Here is a 23288-nt window from a genome sequence, read left to right on the forward strand (position 1 = left end):
TCAAGCGGCAGATACAGCTGGATCTGAAAGATGGCGAGTTTTATTCAGCCAACCCCGGATACTATGTAAATGCGTCGGCGGACTGATTTGGAGAGTTGTGTGTGATGATGCATACGAATGAATGTTGGTGACTACTGCGATCTCGAGGTGAAGAGAATAAATGCTGTTCCGTGTGGCAACGAAGACTTTGCTGAAGGAGAGACGAAGAGCCAGCCTCACACGCTACCAATTCCCCCCCCCCCCCCCCCTGATTACTGTTAGTGTGACTGCTCCCGTGTTAGTAACATTTCAGCACCCTTCCAAGGGACCTGGCTCTCAGTATGGAATTTTTCAAACCCGAAATTCTTGCCTAAAACCGAACTAGAACATTTTATATTTTTCTGTTCTGCACACAAACCAAAGTCGTCAAGAGCAGCATGTGTCAGCATGTGGCAATGTAAACTTGCACATATTCACTTTCATGAACGTTAGTGGTGCTAAATTATAAGAAAATTCTTCAGTGTTTAGGGACAATTTAATTCAAGGTTGTCTTCTTACCAGAGAAATTATATATTGCTCAACGAACTGCGTAACTGAATACTAACAAAATTAATCTTACTCAAACAATCAACACCTTTGATTATTTGTTTTTTTAATTTCTTAAATAAATATTAAGAAATTCTTTTTGGCAAACAACTGCAATGTAAGAACATCAGTAAGTTTGTTCTTTATAAACTTTGGGTAGAATGTTTTCAGACTTCGAGGAGAGATGTATGTAATATCAAGTTCGTGTACATGTTATATTGATTATTGGGTACTAGCATTTCTATTGAGAAAAAAAACATGTCTAAACATTTCTAAATTACATTCTGTATTTTGACACAGTATTTTCTAAGTCACAAAATCTCTAACACCAAAACTTAATTCAATAAAAATCAGACATACGAATGTGAAGTCTTATAAGCTCACAATTGTGCCTACTTGGTCCGCAATGACACGGGGTAGTTGGCTGCTGGTGAAAGGGGACACTCACGTCTCTGAAGCGCACGGCGCCCGCCTCGCCCAGTACGGACACGGAGTAGTAGGCCGCCTCTGGTTGGATGAAGAGCTGGCACAGCGCCATCTCCTCGCTGCGGAACAATGTCCCCATCTCGCCGGCGGCTCCTGCGCAGAGACACAGGCACGCTGTGGCCAGTCCCCTGGCACGTACAGGGGAAACACTTTCCTGTTAAATTTTATTTTTGACGTGACAACGTCTAATAAATCGATGAACGCCGGCTGCACGCACGAAAAATTGTCCCGTTACGCTCATTGTACGCTAGCGCCGCATCTATCTCTCTTCCACTCGATTGGAACAACCATCGATTTGACTTTTTCGAGGCACATTAAACATGAAACACTCCCATTCGTTTCCTACTTTTCCTATCATCGTCCTATCTTTAACAGAATAACACAGATTGGAAGAAGTTAAATAGCAAACATGTATAAAAGTTATAGTTACAATAATCTCTTCGTTAAAGTAATAAACATATTTGAATTAATGAGTGCAAATAAAAGTAAATTTATCAATTAAATTGTAGATTTCATTTCACTCCTTTTTGTATCCATACAAAATAGCGATAATTCAATAAAAATGATTCAATTTTATTCATAAAAGTATGCAATCATTTCATCAATGTTTTGTTATGACGTTGTCACGTTAAACTACCGTCCGTAAACCGACTTTACAGACAACCAATTATTTTAAATGTATATTGTATTTTTTTTAGTATTTTTTGTAGTATATTTTTGTATATTTTTTATGTTTAGTGTATTTGTAGGTTTAAAGACACTCAGTAATATTTTTGCTATGCAGGCGGAACTTTGCTAGGGAACTACGCTGGCATTAGCAGACGGCGGTGTTTGCTGTGGAAAGACATAAAAATGCTATGGTGAACTTGTGCTTGATGTACGACGGCTCGCGCTAAGTGAAGTTGAGAGTCCGGACGTACAAGGTTGACAAAGTGCGGCCGCGAGCACTGCGATGGCTTGCGCTAAGTGAAGTTGAGAGTCCGGACGTACAAGATTGACAAAGTGCGGCGGCGAGCACTGCGATGACTCGCGTTAAGTGAAGTTGGGAGTCCGGACGTACAAGATTGACAAAGTGCGGCGGCGAGCACTGCGATGGCTCGCGTTAAGTGAAGTTGGGAGTCCGGACGTACAAGATTGACAAAGTGCGGCGGCGAGCACTGCGATGGCTCGCGCTAAGTGAAGTTGGGAGTCCGGACGTACAAGGTTGATAAAGTGCGGCGGCGAGCACTGCGATGACTCGCGCTAAGTGAAGTTGGGAGTCCGGACGTACAAGGTTGATAAAGTGCGGCGGCGAGCACTGCGATGGCTCGCGCTAAGTGAAGTTGGGAGTCCGGACGTACAAGATTGACAAAGTGCGGCGGCGAGCACTGCGATGACTCGCGTTAAGTGAAGTTGGGAGTCCGGACGTACAAGATTGACAAAGTGCGGCGGCGAGCACTGCGATGACTCGCGCTAAGTGAAGTTGGGAGTCCGGACGTACAAGGTTGATAAAGTGCGGCGGCGAGCACTGCGATGACTCGCGCTAAGTGAAGTTGGGAGTCTGGACGTACAAGATTGACAAAGTGCGGCGGCGAGCACTGCGATGACTCGCGTTAAGTGAATTTGGGAGTCCGGACGTACAAGATTGACAAAGTGCGGCGGTGAGCACTGCGATGACTCGCGCTAAGTGAAGTTGGGAGTCCGGACGTACAAGATTGATAAAGTGCGGCGGCGAGCACTGCGATGACTCGCGCTAAGTGAAGTTGGGAGTCCGGACGTACAAGGTTGATAAAGTGCGGCGGCGAGCACTGCGATGACTCGCGCTAAGTGAAGTTGGGAGTCCGGACGTACAAGGTTGATAAAGTGCGGCGGCGAGCACTGCGATGACTCGCGCTAAGTGAAGTTGGGAGTCCGGACGTACAAGGTTGATAAAGTGCGGCGGCGAGCACTGCGATGATTCGCGCTAAGTTAAGTTGGGAGTCCGGACGTTCAAGGTTGATAAAGTGCGGCGGCTAGCACTGCGATGACTCGCGCTAAGTGAAGTTGGGAGTCCGGAAGTACAAGGTTGATAAAGTGCGGCGGCGAGCACTGCGATGACTCGCGCTAAGTGAAGTTGGGAGTCCGGACGTACAAGGTTGATAAAGTGCGGCGGCGAGCACTGCGATGACTCGCGCTAAGTGAAGTTGGGAGTCCGGACGTACAAGGTTGACAAAGTGCGGCGGCGAGCACTGCGATGACTCGCGCTAAGTGAAGTTGGGAGTCCGGACGTACAAGGTTGATAAAGTGCGGCGGCGAGCACTGCGATGACTCGCGCTAAGTGAAGTTGGGAGTCCGGACGTACAAGGTTGATAAAGTGCGGCGGCGAGCACTGCGATGACTCGCGCTAAGTGAAGTTGGGAGTCCGGACGTACAAGGTTGATAAAGTGCGGCGGCGAGCACTGCGATGACTCACGCTAAGTGAAGTTGGGAGTCCGGAAGTACAAGGTTGATAAAGTGCGGCGGCGAGCACTGCGATGACTCAAGCTAAGTGAAGTTGGGAGTCCGGACGTACAAGGTTGATAAAGTGCGGCGGCGAGCACTGCGATGACTCGCGCTAAGTGAAGTTGGGAGTCCGGACGTACAAGATTGACAAAGTGCGGCGGCGAGCACTGCGATGACTCGCGCTAAGTGAAGTTGGGAGTCCGGACGTACAAGGTTGATAAAGTGCGGCGGCGAGCACTTCGATGACTCGCGCTAAGCACCGCCGAGAGACCATACTCGCGCACGCACGCACGCTCGCGTGCAAGAACGTTTAGAGTGCATGGCTTGTGACGTCAGCAAGTGGAGGGGGTGGACTTGCGGGTAGACAGGCAAGCGCTTAGCTAACGGGCCGCGGCGGAATTCGGATGAGCGTTCCGCGAGAATGTTTTTGTGAACGAGGCAGAGGCTTGGGAGACCGAAGGCTCGGCCTGTAGGACAAGAAATTTTGCAGTGTGTTATATAAAGACTTACTATCGACGATAAAAGTTCTGGACTGGTTTGCGAATGCTTTTCGCAAACTGTGACGCAGTAACTTGTGAATACATTTTGGTTCGTTTTTATTAGTGGGACTCGGCCAGTGTTGGTGTTTGTATGGGCATGAAGTTAGACCCGGAATTATATCACTGTATACTTTGGAAAGAAGAATCGTTGGTTTGAATACTTTTCGTGCATACTCCTAGAAAAAAAAGTCGTCAGCAAGTAATTTTTTTTTTCTTTCGCGCAAAGAAACAGTTCATGCGTTAGCTGCGGGCGCACGGGGTGCCAGGCAGCCTGGCGATGCTCCATCTTCATCTTCCTTCTCCCAGTCAACAGCCAACGATTTTTCAAGCCAGGGTGGGGGCAAATCTTCCGCGAGAATGAAGTATCTTGGGGGCAAATCTTCCGCGAGAATGAAGTATCTTGCAGTTTCGGACCCTCTTGTCCTTCAAAATCCCCAGGACGGTTGAAGGTCGCGCCGCCCAGGGATACCGCTGGCTCCAACAGGGCCCCAACTTGAGGGCACCGCCATCTCTTCCTTCAGAGTTCCGATGCTTTTCAGTTCCATTGCGCTCGCGGCAGTCCACAGCCCCGCCAGTTCGTCTACACTTCGCATCCAGGGCACATCGAGTTCCCCTGCGGTGCCTTCGCCGACGGAACTGCTTCCCACCACGCGCCGAGCTGCATCCAGGCTACCTTCCACCCCGATAGCCGTGATAACGACTCCACCGGGCCGGCCTGTGGTTGTTCACAGTCACTCCAGCGAGCAGCTGACGGTAGCAGATGGCGCTGCCAGGTCGCCTCCAGGCAGCTCCACTGCTTCAGCCGAGGCGCGCGAAACAAGCGGCAGTAACTCGCTGGGAAGATATGCCACCCGCAGCACACGGGTGTTGGACGGCTTCGAGGCCGCTGTCATGCGGGCTGTCGGGCCGACCTGTGGCTGGTCCCACACTGTCTCACACCGCCCATCCTGCTGGTGTGCATCGCCCGTGGAGTCCCCAGAGCGTCCCTTGAGACTATCCATCGTCAGCATACAAGGAGGGGGAGGTCAGGTGCTTCTGCTCTGAGGGGCCTGTTCCTCTTCTTCCTGGTTCTTCGCAGTCAGCGGGTGGGCGGACCTTGTTGGCGCGGCACCGGCAGAACGCAATTAAATTAAATTTAACTCAGGCCATTTGTAGTCACCGAGCTTCGCAGCGAATTTTCAAAGTCAGTTATTTCACAATCCCCGTTATAGGCACAAAACAGGAGGTCAGCTGCCTGGGACTCCTTCACGGGTCCAAGTTCTGGTGCTCGGCCCCTGGTCCGCTACTGGCGATGATGACGTCCCTGTCGGTCAGTCGGCGGTGGCTGCTCGGGGTTGCTTCATCGAGCAGCTGATCTGAGCAGAACGCCTGTTCGTAGTCGCGTCGGCGCAGTGACGTCGTAGGGGCGGATGGTGTATGTTGCACGATGGTGGCTCCCGGGCTGAGGGAAAGGCAGCCGGGTTTGTTGGGGATGTACTGAACACCAACTCGTGGGAAATCTGGAGGAAGTTTGTTTCGTCGGCCCTGGGGAGATCCACTGGAGCAGACCCGCCGCCGGGAGCGCAGGAGGCGCGCATCGCCGGCCTACAGCGGCGCAGAGCACAGAGCACGGAGCGGACTGACCGGACATCGGCGAAGGAACAGCGAGGTTCGGGCGCGGCGACGTGTTGGCTGGAGGGAAGCCTTCACTTCACAGACGAGAGAGCCACACCCGAAGTTCCCCGAAGTTCACGCTCGCTTTTTTTTTTCTTCCGTTCTATCTCATTGTATAAACCGGTGTGGCATTAAATTTTGCGGTCGATTAGGATAGGTTAGCTGCATTATAAATACTTTAAAACATTGTGGATGGTTGGTTACATTAGATAAGTATAGCTACATTAAAAATACTGTAAAATCATTTTATGGTTGCTTAGCAAATAACTTTTTAATATGTAGCTATCCAGCGCTAGTAAACCGTTTACATGATTTCACAGTATCTTTAATGTAGCTATCCTAACCAAATCAACCGTCCACAAATTTTTAAAGTAGTTTAATGTAGCTAACCTAACCTAATTGACCATTAGTTATCATGAGTTTCAATGAACAAAAAAAAAAAAATAACCCGAAGATGCACGATCGGGTGTTTGGCTCTCTCGTCTGTGAAAAGAAGGCTTCCCGTTGGCTGGACGTGAGTGGTTGGGTCCAGTGAGCTGCTAGTACCGTGCGCCGCCGCCACACGGCGCTATTGGGCGCAGGGGACAGCCCCTGTCTGCCTGTACTTATTTATATAGCATATCTGTACTATGTTTGGAAACCATCTTTCGCTGCTCGAGAGGAATTACTGTGACCAGAGAGTCACAAATGGCTTCAAAATTTTTTTTCTAAAAGGTATTTTTTAATTCAAGTTCTAATATTTTTTTTTGTATTTTATTTTAACAAATTTTTAAACTGATACTCAAATTTAATTATAATAAAATTTATTTCGGTTTGGCCTGTAATAGTTTAGTTGTAACTGATTTCTCTCGTAAAACTATTACCTACGTACGGCGGAATATTATTTGTAACTTTAACCTCCCATATTGATTATATACAGGCAACACGCATTAATTATCGCAATTTAAAAAATCTGTGAAATTTTGAGCATTTGTTTCTGCAGTTACAATATAAACTGCGAAATTGTAACGGTTGCATTAACATTTCTAAATTTAGTATGAAATTAATTTTCTACGAACTCAAGCCTAAAATCGACCAACGCAGCAATCTTGCGTTACTGGAAATGTGTTGTAGATGATCGAGTTTTACTGGTTATGAACCCAGATAAAACTATAAGATTCTTCAGAAATGATAGGCTATAACTATGTTCCTATGGTTGCATCATAACTCATATCTTTTGTAAATATTACTGCTCCAAATATCTGAGCACGTGCTTCAAAGCTGATTTACCATCAAATGATATCATTTCCGTTTTAATATATAACATAATATAGCCTTCGATTACAACTATTTGTCCTTTATAACTTAGTTATTAATATTCCTTTAAAAATTAGATTTGGCTGAATAATGGTTTGATGTTGTAGTATAGTCATTGACGTCATATCATCGTAAGATAACGAAAGCCATTAGTTATAGACATAAACATTTCTAACGCTAAAACAATAGCTCAGTAAAAGAAACTGATGTGTACATGTAGATATGAGACACACAATCCTTAACTTTTCTTAGCTTCGTTTAAGTTTTTTACTTTCTATATTTGACTTTAATATGACTGGTATTGGTTTGTTTGAAAATATTATCAATATTACCGATGCTCCCATTGAAATTAATAACCAATTAATTACATCTAGAATAAGCATCTCATTAAAAATTTATTACGTCATAAAGTTTCCATTTTTCATCCAAAGAGAAACAGAAACTTTTTATCAAGGCAAAAACATTACCAAAAATATTATTTAACGGGGTTTTAAATTATTACATGCTCTGATTTATAAATATGAATTAAATTTGGCATTCAATATTTTTTATATATTTTTATGAAATTAATCTTAGTGAAGATAGTTTTAAGACCTATGCAACCACTTTACATGTAGTATGTGTTGAGAAAGAAAATTTTTTGGCCGAACAACCACATCGGAGGAAGAGTGAAACGCATAAGACGATTCAAAAACTTTAAATGTTCGCACTAATGCTTGAAGCTCTGTGCTTACAAAATTCAGCTGCTGCAAGAAATCAACCCGAAAGACCGACAAATACATGACGGATATGTTGTTTTTCTGAACTGATTCAGTCACCGATTCGAAAAAGCTGTCATCCGGAATTTTTTTTCTCGTGAATGCAAACGTCACCACTCCCGTTGCACTGTGACAACCACTCTGAGTTTTTTCCCTAGCCTAAGGTAATCTAAGTGTGTAAGGGGAGGGTCCAGGTTAGGGGAGGACCTAAGTGTGTCTCAAACCGAAGCCTATACACTCTACCATGCGAGGTATTAACCATGCAGTACAAGGGCGCGTGCATCGTGTGCTAATTGGGGTTTATTGGCCAGCCATGGTGGCGATTGTAGCCATGGCTGCCTAGCCTAACAGCTAACTAAAGTGACCCAGGTACAGTGGCGGATCCAAGGGGGGGGGGGGGCCACCAGGGGCAAGTGCCCCCCCCCCCCCGAAAAACCAATTGTCTCCTACATTAATATATATAATATAAATGATTGTTTCTGAAACCAATAAAATATTTTAATATAATTAATGAATTTCTTGTAGAATCATAAAATCTGGTGGTTGGATGTTATGTGTACTGTGAGTAGATTAAATACAAATTTAGTAATTTTAAGACATTTTTTCTCTGGCTATTCTGAGATCCCAGAGTGCCCCCTCCGAGGTGAACCTCTGGATCTGCAAAGACACAGGGAAAACCCTGGGCCGGGTCATGCGGGGATCAAATAAACATGCATCAAAGCGAGCAAGACAACCACTGGACTACTCTGAGTTCGGCACACCACAACACAGAGCGGTCCTGACCACCCACACCCAGGAGGTCGTCTCGCCGACCCGTCCCAACTTCACCAGAGATTACAAAAATGGCGCTTATATCGCAGTTTGAATCTTCAAAATTTTCTGAACATTTTCAGACACCACATGCGTACACCCATTTAATACGTTTTTCTCCAATAATATTTATAATCCCGTGAGTCATTTCCGATAACCCTGTAATTGTGATTTTTTTTTTTAAATTTTATGACTAAGAAAACAATTAAAGGTTTGTTATTAACTGCTTTGGACGCGTTTTTTTTGACGTGCAACGCATGCGAATGTTTTTGACGTGACAACGTCTAATAAATCGATGAACGCCAGCTGCACGCACGAAAAAGTGTCCCGTACGAACATTGTCCCATTACGCGGTGTCCCGTTACGCTCATTGTACGCTTGCGCCGCATCTATCTCTCTTCCACTCGATTGGAACAACCATCGATTTGACTTTTTCGAGGCACATTAAACTTGAAACACTCCCATTCGTTTCCTACTTTTCCTATCATTGTCCTATCCTTAACAGAATAACACTGATTTGAAGAAGTTAAATAGCAAACATGTATAAAAGTTATAGTTACAATAATATCTTCGTTAAAGTAATAAACATATTTGAATCAATGAGTGCAAATAAAAGTAAATTTATCATTTCACTCCTTCTTTGTATCCATACAAAATAGTGATAATTCAATAAAAATGATTAAATTTAATTCATTAAAGTATGCAATCATTTCATCAATGTTTTGTTATGACGTTGTCACGTTAAACTATCGTCCGTAAACCGACTTTACAGACAACCAATTTTTTTTCTTGTTTTTCTGCAGCAATGAAAAAATGCCCAGGAAGTAGGTGATACTTCATGTAAGCAGAGGTTTTCGCACAGTACACAACCAACACTCCCGACAGCTGCGACCTACGGGTGTTCTCTGTCATTACGCATGTGTTCTGCAACAGTGGAGCGGCCATATCGACGGTAACTCTTCGAGTGCAGCAGGCTCGCCACTTTACTCGGTAGGTATTTACCAATACGAAAGCGATTTCTCTTTTAAACGATTGTGTAAACTACACAAATAAAACTATAAAATTATTTCATGGCAGGAATTGTAAATTACATTTTGTATTCCTGAATTGGTTAATAAATTGAATTGTATAATTTTAGATAAAATACAATTGGCTTTGTTGATAAATAGCCTTTGCTTCTGTTTTATTTTTATCGAATGTGAAATTAACATTACAGCATGCCTGGCATTCACTTGAAAATAGTTTATTACATAATGGAGCAGCAGCACAAAAATTAACGAAATTTAAGAAAAATAATTTTATTACGTATTTTTCTTTGTATGTTAACACGACTGAAAATAGTGCCGCTCGTTAAACAAGGTAATTATTTACCTAAAATCGGAAAAATAAAATTTCCAGCGAAGAACAAACGCAAAAAAAGGCGGTTATGTAACGATGACGTCTTTGATGAGACAGCTTTGCGTTGTCGAGATACACGCATAGTATCATTGTGCTTAAGTCGTTGAATATATAAACAACCCTGTTTATAATTTTAAGACCATTTAATATATTTTTGCATGTACAGTGAATCATGAAATCGTCCCAAGGGTGTGTAGCTTTTTAATGGTTGCTTATTAAAAAAACATATATTGTATAAATAATGATAATACGACGAACAGTAAAATTTTCAAAACAAAAATGGTCAATGTACGTATAACAATATTATATATAAAATGTATATGAAGAGAGAGGAAAGAAATGGTAAGCAGTCTTTCAGTATTTGCCAGTGATGTGTAAACACCCAACTAGGTACGGTAAAAAGCAAATTCATGTGTTTTCATTTCGCAAATACACTTATAATACTAAATTCAGACACGAAATGTAGCGTAGAATTCTCTAGAATAATTCCGAACGAGATTAAAATACAAAAATTGTGTTTTCAACTACATTAATTGACGCAATTCTCACGTAGTTTCTGCAACCACAGCCAGGGTTCACTGCCGGAGCTGCTACGTCGACTATAGAATCATTCCATTTGCAGACAGAAATTTTAAATTATATAATGAATCGGCTCCTATTAAAGAAAAAAAATACTAAACTCAGTCTTTTGATCTGATTTTTGACAAGAAATTTTATTAAAATACTGCCCATCTGAGTAAAAAAACAAACATTAAACAGTTAATTCTATGTTCCCCTTTGGCTGTGTGAACTACAGATAGCAGCACCGTAGTTACACATTTCCGTTCCATGCGACTTCCGTTCCATTCGCGAAAATACATCTACCAAATGCCGTATACCGAGAGCTAAGATGTTTACACGTCAAAAGGAAGAAAATAATTAGACTGAAGGTAACCCATTAAACTGTAGCTGAAAATAATTGTTCGATTATTATATTCATCAGGGGCGCAACAACTAAATTTCCAAAAGAAGGGGGGGGGGGACAATATACCTTTTTATAAAGAATCATCGATCCCCCCCTATTGAAGCGGGGGGTCCGGTTGTTTCAAGGTGGAAAATGGAGCTATTTAAGCAGTTTTATTACCTAACAATTGATTACACGGCACTTTCTTTGCCCCCGTTTGCCTCCACTTCAAGGTTTCAGAAGGGGGGGGGGGGGGGGGCAAAATACCCTTGCCCACCCCCCCTGTTGTTGCGCCCCTGATATTCATGCTAGTGAACATTCAGCGAGGAGCGAAGTGAAACCAGGAATTGTGGTTTGGTCAGGCCCACAAGAAACCTCGGGTGATCGGGCGATGGGGGAAAATGCCCCTGCTTGCAACATGTCGGGGTGCAACAGGAGGAGAAAGCACGTTGATTACCTGTTGTGCAAGTGTCGAGGGCAGGCGCGGGACCCAGGGGTCGAGAACTGTCTGTCGCCCCAGCTGGCGGCGACACCGGTAAAGGCAATCAGCACTCGATAGCCGCTGATAGCGGGCCGAGCACGTGATGAGATAAGATCGTCCGCATCGACGTAAGCTAATTGTCGCGATACGAAAAGATTTTAATCCAGTATTGTTTCAGTTGTTTTTGAGACGTGCCGCCGAGTGCGGCATTGAGAGGCTTCTTCCCGAGACATTCACGAAGAGATGTGCCAGTTGATTCCGAACGATCGTTACGTATCTTCCTCTTTCGTATTGTTCTTGACGTTCACTGTCATACAGTTGTAATCAGTTCATTATAATGAGTACACAATTTTTTTGACGTGACGTCTAATAAATCGATGAACGCCGGTTGCACGCACGAAAAAGCATGACTCATTGTCCCGTTACGCTCATTGTACGCTTGCGCCGCGTCTATCTCTCTTCCACTCGATTGGAACAACCATCGATTTGACTTTTTCCAGGCACATTAAACTTGAAAAACACTCCCATTCGTTTCCTACTTTTCCTATCATCGTCCTATCCTTAACAGAATAACACAGATTGGAAGAAATTAAATAGCAAACATGTATAAACGTTGTAGTTAAAATAATAAAAAATATTTGAATTAATGAGTGCAAATAAACGCAAATTTATCAATTAAATTGTATATTTCATTTCACTCCTTCTTTGTATAAAAGTTATAGTTAAAATAATCTCTTCGTAAAAGTGATAAAAATATTTAAATTAATGAGTGCAAATAATAGTAAATTGATCAATAAAATTGTAGATTTCATTTCACTCCTTTGTATCCATACAAAATAGTGATAATTCAATAAAAGTATGCAATCATTTCATCAATGTTTTGTTATGACGTTGTCACGTTAAACTATCGTCCGTAAACCGACTTTACAGACAACTAATTTTTTGTGAATGTTTTATTGCTTATAGTTAGTTCACAACCGGACCCAAACAAATGCTTAATCAAGTCAAATATCTACCAACATGATTATAGCAGACAAAGCAATAGTAATAATGAAAAATAAAGGCAGAACAGCATCACTCCTTAACTAAAAGGGCTTTGCTAAGAGTTTGTGTGTGCGAATTAAGTGGAATTATAAAGGTGGATTTCTATTGATGCATTTAATGGCGTAATCACTGTTACGGCTTTGTGGCTGCTCCAAATATTTTTACTTGTTTGCCCTGCAAAATATTGTGTGGTTACACAAAAGTAATTTTGTAGTGTCTACAAAACTAATCAACTATGGAAATTTTTAAGTAGCAATGAGTTTGTAGTAACTCCTAAATCATACTTCTTGGTTATCACAAAGAATTAGTGCCAGTCACAAATATTTTTATTTTGAAGACTTTCCCCTTAACATCTTATAGGCTCAATACCTAGAACAATCTATAGAAGATTTGATGTATTTTTAAAGATTACAGTTTGACTTTTATCACCACGTTTAAAGGTTAATATGTAGGTACACTCTAAATATTACTCTTTTGAAACTATTGCGAATCAGTGGAATTACACTTGAAAACTCTTACGATGACTCCATTTTGAAAGAGTTTCAAGCATTTCTGATAGGTTTTCAGTGAAATTGCACCGATTTGCAGTAGTTTTATCATTTTCGTAACGAGAGAGAATGCTTCTGTTTGTACATAACATTTTAAAACAGGAAATAATCAAGGAGTATTGATAGGTTGGCCATTCCAAGCCCTGATGCCGGTGTAGAAATGGACAGGTTTTGATCCTGAGTACTTACAAACAAACATATATAATACCACATTAGTAAACACATAGCTTGAAACTTATTGTTACTTATGTTATTAACAAAGTGGTACCATTGAATATAAATAGTACCTACTAATAGAAGTCGACAAGCCATAAGAATGTTTTTTGCACTTTTAAAGTTAGTAGGACTGCCCGACACAAGATGGCATTGTAATCGCCCGTCAAGCTGTTGGCGCTATTGTGCGATTGTCAGGAAAAGTATTAATTCATCATTATTCCTTTCTTTTTTTTTTGCATCCGAAATAAAGTTAACTAGTTTCATAAATGGCCCTGGAGAAAACAGACTACGGGACAAGTTGCTTGCTTTGTCCTTGAGAATCTGAGGTCCTAGCAAGATGGCCGCCACACATAAGTAATTCCAAACAACTTTCAGACACAAACTATTCTGCCCATCAAAAAATGTGTGTGTGAGTCTCGAGTGGGCATATTCGTATCTGAACAATCTTCTTCACCTGTATTCAGATGGAGAAGACAATGTCGTGCTTCTACATGTACACCTGCTCAAAACTGTAAATGACAAATCCAGTGAACACCCATATGTAATTAGAGACTTGAAATTATTCAAACCACGCCAATATTGTGTGGACGATGACATAACCTAACATTGTGAGACCGAATACCTCCAGTAAAGTACATCACACACTACGAATAGGCCCAGGAAGTGACACAACAACAAAACAACTGTAGCGTAACTTATCCCAGGGACACTATCCCACCTTTTAGCCCTATCAAGATGACGAATAACAGGCAGACAGTAACCAAGACAGGAAGCAATCGTGGCCCACTGCACAACGGCCCAGAATCCAGCCCCAAGGCAATAACTTTTAAAACACAAAACAGGTACAACCTATTGCAGAATGAAGATGATGTTGTGCCCACGCAGGAAAAGGTACCAACCCAACCACCAGAAAAGACAACAAGCCAACCGACACCCTCAAAGAAACCACCAACGTTAATATTAAACAGGACACCGATCAAACTATTAATGCCAATTATTACAGTAAAAGCTAGTATGAATCAAACGTATTACCAGCACAAGCAACACCTGAATGTAGCTACTCCTAAAGGACTATACAATTAGTGCTTTTAAGCACCACATTAAAATAACACCAAACCAACACTAAGACTTTTTTTTTCAGGTGTGCATGGCCATGCAAAATTAAAAGTCTAAATACATACAGGAACACAATAAAAGTGCAGAAATATTTTATTATGGCTTGGCTACTTTTATAAGTATTATTTATATTCAATGGCAATACTAAAATGATATCATATTTTAAGTTGCTATTATTTCTTTGTATGAATATTAAAATTTATAAAATGTTTTCAGAACATTTTTGCTATCACAGAAATTTAATTGGCAAACACATGAGCTGTGTTCATATAAGCAAATTTCATATATTATAAAAATATATATATTATAAATATATATATTATAAATATATATATATTATAAATATATATTATATATATATTATAAATATAAATATATAGGTTAATGCCGCCCACGCAGACAACTTTGGCACCAATGAGCCTAAGGATTTTTAACCAAATTTAATTTCAAAAATGACTTTGAGCAGTTAGCAACATTGTAATTGATGCAAACAAACATTGAGCAAACTTTTCCAGCCATAATAAATAACTAGAACTAGAGAAAACTTGGGGGAAAAAAAGTACATTAAAAATAGGTAAATAACCTTGTCTCAAATGCACTTACACTGTGGATCAGGTCATGCTGCAAAATGCGGTGACACAACGTGTCTACCATTTTTGATGACTTTCCTATATTACTACAATATTTGGTGTACATGCCTGTTTGATAAGCGGACAAATAGATCTCTTTCTGTGAGCATATGTCACGTTTGAACTACCACAGAAAACATTGGTGCTAATCAGATATTGGTTTTAATGGTTGTTTGATAATATGAAATGATGTATGATGCATGGTTGCACAAATAATAATAAAAAAAGTAAATAAAATAATGAGAATGAGTCTTTCAGTACTCACAGTAAAGTAAGATGTGTAAACATCTCACCGTGGTAACAAGCAAATTCATGTGTTCTCGTGTTGCAAATAAACTTATAATACAAAACTTAGACACAAAGTTTAACATACAACTCTTGAAAAAATATCCTGCCGAGTATGTTATTTTCTTTTACTGTGCAAAAGTTTACCAAAAGGAAAACATCATGTTTATAATAAAAACAACATAACATCCTATGCACTGCTGTCACCCGCGGTCTCGGGTTCAAAACCTGGAAGGGGGGGGGGGGGGGTGGCTTAGTGGTTGATGGGGAGAGATCAAATTGTTTTTTTTTGTCCGGGAGGGTGCCAGGTGAGCCTGCAAACTAACCACTGCTGTGGGCACTGACGGTTACTTATGTGTTGAGATGGGCTAGGCAGGGCCGGATTTAGAGGTCAGGAGGCCTCGGGGCAACAGAGGAGCGGAGGCCTCCTGGCCCCAAATTATTTTACAAATAAAATGAACAATTTTTTTCAGTCAAGTTTTCTAATAAATAATTTATTGTTAAATCAAGTAGATTCTCTTAGTATTTAAAAAACATACATAAATATAATCGGAGACAAGAATTATATCAGATTAAATTTTAGTGTTAATGAATATTTCTGTTAATATTTAACAATAATATAATCATGTATGTACAAAGTACTGTAGGTAAAGGTAAAACAGTGAAAAAAGAATATCAAAGGAAAAGATGTTTACTAGTGTTTACTTGTCGGAATTTGAAAGATTTTTTTCCCGAAGTCTCTATTGTGGGGGCCCTCCGTTTGTGCAGGCCCCGGGGCTTTCGCCCCGGTTGCCCTCCCCTAAATCCGGCCCTAGGGCTAGGGGTGCTTTCTGCTAGTAGGGTTGGTACCGGGCTTTATTGCCCCCGGAGGTACGACATCAGCACATAATGTCTGCGTCTTAAACAGTTTTCGGAACACTTCACTTCCAACGTGGCCATTGGAAACGCAAGCCAAAATGCAATAGTTTGAAGTTCAGCAATACTTGTGTTGCATTATTGCACCTTGTGTAGTACACACACTGGTACTCTAAAATTTGGTTGCTGAATTTTTGGGATCTTGCATTTCTTGCATTACTGAGTTTATTGTGTAGTTTATAAACCTAGACTTATAAAAGCCACATGGCAATGTTATGCTGTGCAATGCCAATATGATAAATATTTGCAAAATATGTTTTCAAGTACCAAAATTTCTAGATGCAAATATCACACTTTGTTTCTTCACCAGAAAAATGATACTATCACAGAAACAAATTAAGTAGATGAATTTTATAAAATTTTCTCACAAAAATCATTCAGCTATTATTTATGAGCTTATAGATTACTGCATTTGTAAGTAATATAAACTTTTGCAATAATTAATATAACACTAAATTTTACAATGGCACAACATGTTTGGAATAGATGTCATTAATTTCGGAGAGATCAAAAGCATACATGCTCTAACATCTCTTAGAAACAATAAAATTGTTAATCAAACATTACCAACACAAAAAAAAATTGTGTAATATTTAAAACAATCTTAATTTATATAAAAAAAAGAGTTAAAAAATGGATAATAGGAAATTTTTCTAAGGAAGCTTTTCTACTTACATCTCCGACTATAATACTCTCTCATTTAAATACTGACTACAATGCTAAAAACCTTTTAAAGTAATTGTCAAATTTGATTTCTTTAAAATTTAATGTCAAATATTTTATAGTATTAGATTGGTGGTATAAGTGAGAGACAGATTCTCCTGTGGATGGTAAAACAATACTTGCATTACATATTTTTTTTACATGTTGAGTGATTTTGGGCCTATCACACCTCTCATCACAATATATCTGGTACCACACATTTGGTGAGAAAAAGGGGGGGGGGGGGGGGTTATACAGGGTTGTCCATTATCCTATGGATACCAAATCATTCCATTTACAGTAGGAACAATACCATTGTCTCAATACTCAATGCTTGATACTATTTTCTGCTCAAAACCCATAATACTTTCAATGCTCGATAAGTTTAGTAAATTCAAAAGTCATTTTTTTTTATGCATTCAAAATAAAATAAACAATTTTGTACATCACTGAAAAAAGTTTAGATAAAATACTGAATGAAATGTAATATAGATGTAGATGTGGTGGATAAGGAAATGTCTTTATTTGATTTGAAACAGAACTGTGCTTTATTTCACACTGGAGTTACCAACCATCTCTTATTGAATAGTCAAACCTGTATCTTCTGTAACAGAAATTTACATATTCAGACAGAATGGCCTTGTAAATACATCATATATGTTATAGTTATTTGCAAACAAACTGAACATAATTCATCACTTACATGATTCCAGTTCCATTCGATCTGCTACGCGAACCCAGAAACTCCTACAGTTTTCGCAACTGGTGAAACCATGTCGATAAAAAGGAAACTTGAAAATACTAAGCGTGTAAAAACTTTTAGTATGGCAAGAGCTTATTTTGGACTGTGATGCGAGGTCCCTAAATGTGTATCTGCTGGGACCCAGCCAGCGGTCTGCAGGCACGGTCTTCCAGAAAAAGTTGGCAAACCAAGACGCTACATTCACACGCAGATAAAACTGCAAATCTTCTCCTACAGGACTACGTGAATCAAAATTATCTTCCAAACTGCACTATGATTACATGCATGAAATGTTTTAAAAATAAATATTTAGTATTTCATATAAAATGAAGTGAAACTAAAATTCAAAATAACTAAAAAAATAAATAATAAAAACAAATAAACATTATTTTTTGTGATTTATTAATAAAAGATTATTAACTTACATTTATTATATGGTTAATTAAAAAAAAACCAGACAAATATATAATTTGAATGACATATGAACATTTTAAACTTTCAGCTTTTTTTATGAAGTGTTCATTTTCAAACCCTGCTTCTCCAGCTCAGCTCTGGAAAAATAAACAAAAGCCACACAAGAAAATTAATACACATTTCAGCACCGTATGTTACAAGCAGTGTAAGCATAACAATAAAATCAACATCTGATAAAAAAAGTAATAATATCATGTCAAAGTTACAGAAAGATTTACTAAGCAACTACAAAACCTTTGCACAAACTATTTCATGGAATAATGCTAATCTGAATATTTTAAAATAAATTATAATGGGAGAAAAACCAACACAAACATGTACAAACTTAATATTGAACTGTTACACATACAACTGAGATGATAGTTTTTGGCTTGTGAGATCTAGCCCTCGAAGCAGATAAATCCAACAAGCCAAAAAAACTTCACACAATGGCCATGAGAGCCTACAATCTTTATGAGTTGTTGATAACTAACAAGAATGAGCATTAGTTCTTAGACCAAGCAACGTGAATTTTGACAGGGTCGAACCATACAGAATGATGATCCAAAAATAATGCCTCCTAATAATGGATTAACATAAAAGGCCAGTTGTGAATTAAACTGGCACAAACTGTTGTAAAAATATACTTGCTTAGCTTCAAACCTCATCTATTACCCTCCCCAATTCATGAAACATCCTGTTGAAATTATCTGACTGGGCAGGCATAAACCAAGTATATCTCTCTGACAAGACTTCAACAGATTTTTTAAAACTTTGGTCAAATAAAGATACCTTAACAAAACCTTTATTTCAATATTCTCAGATATAAAGGATGTTCCACCCCAGCCCCCTTGATATTGTCATAATACGAGGGTGTATCAAAAAGGAAGGTATATAATGCAAAAAAGAAAAATCAATTAATGGCAATATGAAACAGAAATGAAAGTAGTATTCATTCATTACTTCTAAAAACATATCTTCCATGCATGTTGAGGCTATTGTCCTAATGATGGATCAGTTTGAAAATCCCGGTCTCATAACTCCATTGGCTGTGAGAAGACGGCCAATTTGAGTTTGTCATCAAACTTGTTATCGCTGAGGAACTTCTTCATGGGCCCAAACAGATGGAAATCGGAGGGTGCCAGGTCTTAGCTGTAGGGTGGGTGCTCCAAAACTTCCCAACCGTATCCGTGCAATTTCTCACGAACTGGGCGAGACACATGTGAACAAGAGTTGTGCAGCAGTTGAATTTGTTGATTTGTCGTGCTGTGCTTGACGTGAAGGGCATGTTGCAGTTTAGTTAGCGTTGCACAGTAAGCTGCAGATTTTACTGTACTCTCACGGGGCAGGAACTCCGCCAGTAGACACAAGACAGTGAGTATCAATTTTTGAGTGGAAGGTGAAACTTTGAATTTCTATCGGGAAGGAGAAGATGGATATTTCCACATCTTGCTCACAGCTTTTGACTCCGGTGTCAAGTGTAAGATCATCCCCCGCGACAATACTTGCCAAAAACTCATTACCTTCCTCGTTGTACCACTGTAAATGTTTCAGACTGCAAGCCATTCTGCATAAATTGTGCTGTTCCGACAGTTATTTTGGAACCCAGCGAGAACTAACTTCCCTCTACCCTAGCTTCTAATGAACTATGTCCCAGGCAGAACCATAAGAACTGTTGCAATGTTCCTTTATTTCATTCAATGTCGTTTGACGGTTCTCTCGTATGACAATGTCGGTTTCATCAACAATTGAATAGGTTGAAGACGACACCGGCTTCCCAAATCGGACTTCATTGACCAAACTCATTTGCCCACCTTTAAACATTTTACACCATCTTCCCACATTGGTACTACCAATACAGTTGTTTTGCGTAAACTTTCACCATCTCCAAAAGGATCTCTCCAACTCTTTCTTACAAAGAAATCTTATCAAAGATCGTTGCTCCTCCACAGTTGACGATGTATTTACTAACGCCATTTTACCAGTGATTGATGAATGATATTGGTACGTGGAAACATGAGATCTTGCATTGCGCCCAATCAGTAATGTCCTCTAGATGATAGTTTTTTAGTAAATAATTTCATTGTTACTAATTATTTTCCTACTTAAAAATTGACATGTGCCTTACTTATTGGTAGGCCATCGCAAAACCTTCCCAAATGCAGAAAAATACACTACAGTTCACCATTTAAATTTATTTAACAAAGAATAAAAGAGAGAAAGAAAAAACACTTCTAAAAAAAAACTGGCTAGAGCATGAGAAAAGTTTTGATTTAAAAGTGTAAATTATGAAAGAAGGAAAGATAATTAAGTTATAACCCCCAAAGTTTGTCAATAGAGTGCTAGGGCAAAGTTTGTTTGTGTGGAAATGAGCATGAGGGTATGATGTGCTCTGTTGTTTAGCTACGGCAACTATGTACGAGACACAGACAAACAGAAGTACTGAGTCTAAAGGGGATAAGGCCAATACAGGAATGATCACTTAAGTGATACAGCCACAGAAAAAACTACGTTAAGTGTTGTGAGAGGGTTCAAGACTCAAGAAAATGTAATAAGAGTGAGTTTAGCTGCTCTAAGTTAGCAGAGATTATGTGATGTAGCACAAGTAAGAAGGATTAATTCACTCTATTACGTCCAAGACAGTTTTACTGTGTTAGAATGGAACGAGCTAACAGTAAAGCTCTGGTCTGAAGCTACAACAATTTATCACCAGGAAGGGTATGCTAGTGAGTGAAATAAATTATAGAAGGAAAGAAAATAAAAAAAAGATAAAGCCTGGAGAAATGTGCACGAGGGGAATAGTCAACATAAACAAATTAAATTGATATATCACAAATAAAAGAAACTTTCAAAAAAGATTATTTTTAGCTAATTAATGCTGGCACAAGCAAATATCTTTCCTTCAGCAATGGGTGTTTGGAATTTTGCAGCTGCCAACTTCAAATCTATTTTTATTCCTCTCTATAATTATTCTTGTTCAAAAAACTTCTATAGGCTATATATATATATTTTTTTTTTGTGTAATCATATATATTTTTTTATATGCTAAAATTTAATATTTATTGTACATGTTTTTCTCTGATGGAATTATTTTTAGTGTTTTTTAACAGAAATAGTCATATATTGTGAGGGAGCTCTTAATTAATTTAAATGTTTTGGATACTAAAATCAAGTTCAATATTTAAAGTAATCCAATTTTTACATTTGAAGTAATATAATGTTACGAGGAGTCTAGCGACGAGGCTGGTCAGCCAGCAGGTTGGGTGGGAAGCAGGTAGCGCCCAGCCCTCCGTCATCGCTACATGCCTAATCCGATTAGCAGAGGTGGTTAGCTACCCTCCTCCCCATTGAGCTCTGCGAATTCTCTGCGGCTCTTGAGGGTTTGGTACATTCCCAGACACCTGTCCATGTGAAGTGGCGTAACTAGGATGCCATTGCTCTCGGGAGCTCCGAGTGTTAAGCTGGGTATTCTGATGACGTGACAAATCGGAGGGCTACAAGACATTTCCAGGTCGGGACTTGGCAGGTATTCAAGACAGAGGCCGGCCTGCGGAGAGAAGTGTGGGAGTGAGAAAGGCTGGTGGTGATACCGGCGGATCTTCGGCGCGGTCTGCGAGGCAGTGAAGTGACCCCTCGGTGAGCGAAAGTGGATGACGAGTGACAGGCTTCGTGTGCGAAGACAGGTGCATTGGAGACCGTGTGGTGTGTGCGGTGGAAGGGTGAGTATTACGAGGCAGTGTACTGAGACAGAAGTACGAGATAAGAGACAAGAAGTAGAGAGTCACTTTCGAGCCGAGATCCAGCGGGGAGAGTAAATTGTGAAAAAGTGATTAACTTGTGGGCGGAATGGTGTAAATATCTGATAGTAAATAAAACTGCAGTTAATTAATTGAGGTATCCTTTTGGAACCTGTTTCCTCACAAAAAAAATAAATTACATATCTGAACCACATAGGAAGGCTTTTACAGTCTAAAACAGTTGGTACTACTTGGCAGGAAGTGTACACGTATGCAGAGTAAACAGCTGAGCGCGCATAGTTAACACCTTTGGTGTGGTAACATTTTGCAAAACAAAACACATCAGAAGAGACACCTAGGACAGGAATGCCTAGTACATCATCTGTCTGCTAGCCATTCGTTGTTCCTCACGTACTGATTTAGCCACTTGTGTAAGGGAACATTGCAGACAGCTTCATTACCTTTCATCCATTTATAACAATAATCCTACCCAATTTTAAATTCCTGAACGTATTGAAGATAATTATTCACTCCTATCACATTTCTCAAATTCAAATTCAAGAGCAGAAGAGAGTTATGTCCACCCTATGTCCCAGGCTGAGGACAGCCTCTTAAATCAACGTAGGGCAGAGTGTTGTGAGGAAAAGTAGACAGGGCTCTTCAGTTTCGTATACGCGGGCCGTGTAAGTCGATGTGTCAGCAAGTTCTCGGGCAATGCTTGGAGCCCTGCAACTGCAGCCGCACAATGAATCTTTGACCCTGGGCATGTGTCGAGGTACAAAAGCGGTAACACAGAGAGCAACAGGGTTGTTGTGCTGTGACGAATGAGGAGTCACCAGAGGCCAGCTGTAACCGCCCTGCCAAGGGTCTGCTGCGACTTTAAACTCTGTTCATACGGTCAGAAACCAGCACATCACAAGTGTGTAGTAGGATGCGTAATAGGGTAGATATTATCTCTTGTCTCAATTTAGGGAAGTGCCAAGCTAATATTTTATTGTCTGGATATAGTAAAGCCTCAAGGTCATTGAATGTACAAAGGTTGTCCGTAAAATATGATCTTCAAGGCGCTGGAGTACTGAGTAATGCTTTAACGCAAGATCCGGCAACACTAGCCTGTAGCTTGGTTCCCCACCTACAAATCCCCACCACTCTGAGCTGTCTGCGACGCTTAGTTGTGATTTTGTAGCCGTTCGTAATGGAGCTTCCTTTTGCCACTACCGCCAGGTGTGAGTTACGCTCTATGAGTCCTTTTTGTGTTCTTAGGACACTACGCATATTTAAATTCATTGACAGTTATGCGAAGTGTAAGGAAAAAGTTTATGGACATCAAAAACACGCAAAAAGGGTGCATAGTTTAAAAACGAACGTACAGACGTCCATGCTGGACAGCCATCTATTTCAGACGAAACAATTGTAATTAAAAAAGTTTAAAAAACTGTAACCCGACTACAGAAAAAAACACTAAAAGGTGAGAAACAAGGCAGGTTACACAAAAAATGCAATACCGCATGCA

At 40.2% G+C, this 23288-nt stretch overlaps 1 protein-coding gene across 1 annotated transcript in view; it reads right to left on the reverse strand.

Annotated features, from left to right (window-relative positions):
* Nucleotides 1-11498, reverse strand: part of LOC134535501 (V-type proton ATPase 116 kDa subunit a 1-like) — a 58751-nt gene extending 47253 nt beyond the window's left edge. The window contains exons 1-2 of the mRNA XM_063374638.1: nucleotides 11365-11498; nucleotides 1013-1143 (exon numbers count right to left, since the gene is read on the reverse strand). Of these exons, the coding sequence (XP_063230708.1) occupies nucleotides 1013-1129 (117 nt within the window). The 5' untranslated portion in view covers nucleotides 1130-1143; nucleotides 11365-11498. The remainder of the gene's footprint in view (nucleotides 1-1012; nucleotides 1144-11364) is intronic.
* Nucleotides 11499-23288: the final 11790 nt, after the last annotated feature.

The sequence above is a fragment of the Bacillus rossius genome, chromosome 8 (assembly GCF_032445375.1).
Source record: "Bacillus rossius redtenbacheri isolate Brsri chromosome 8, Brsri_v3, whole genome shotgun sequence".
In the NCBI taxonomy this organism is placed as follows: Eukaryota; Metazoa; Arthropoda; class Insecta; order Phasmatodea; family Bacillidae; genus Bacillus; species Bacillus rossius.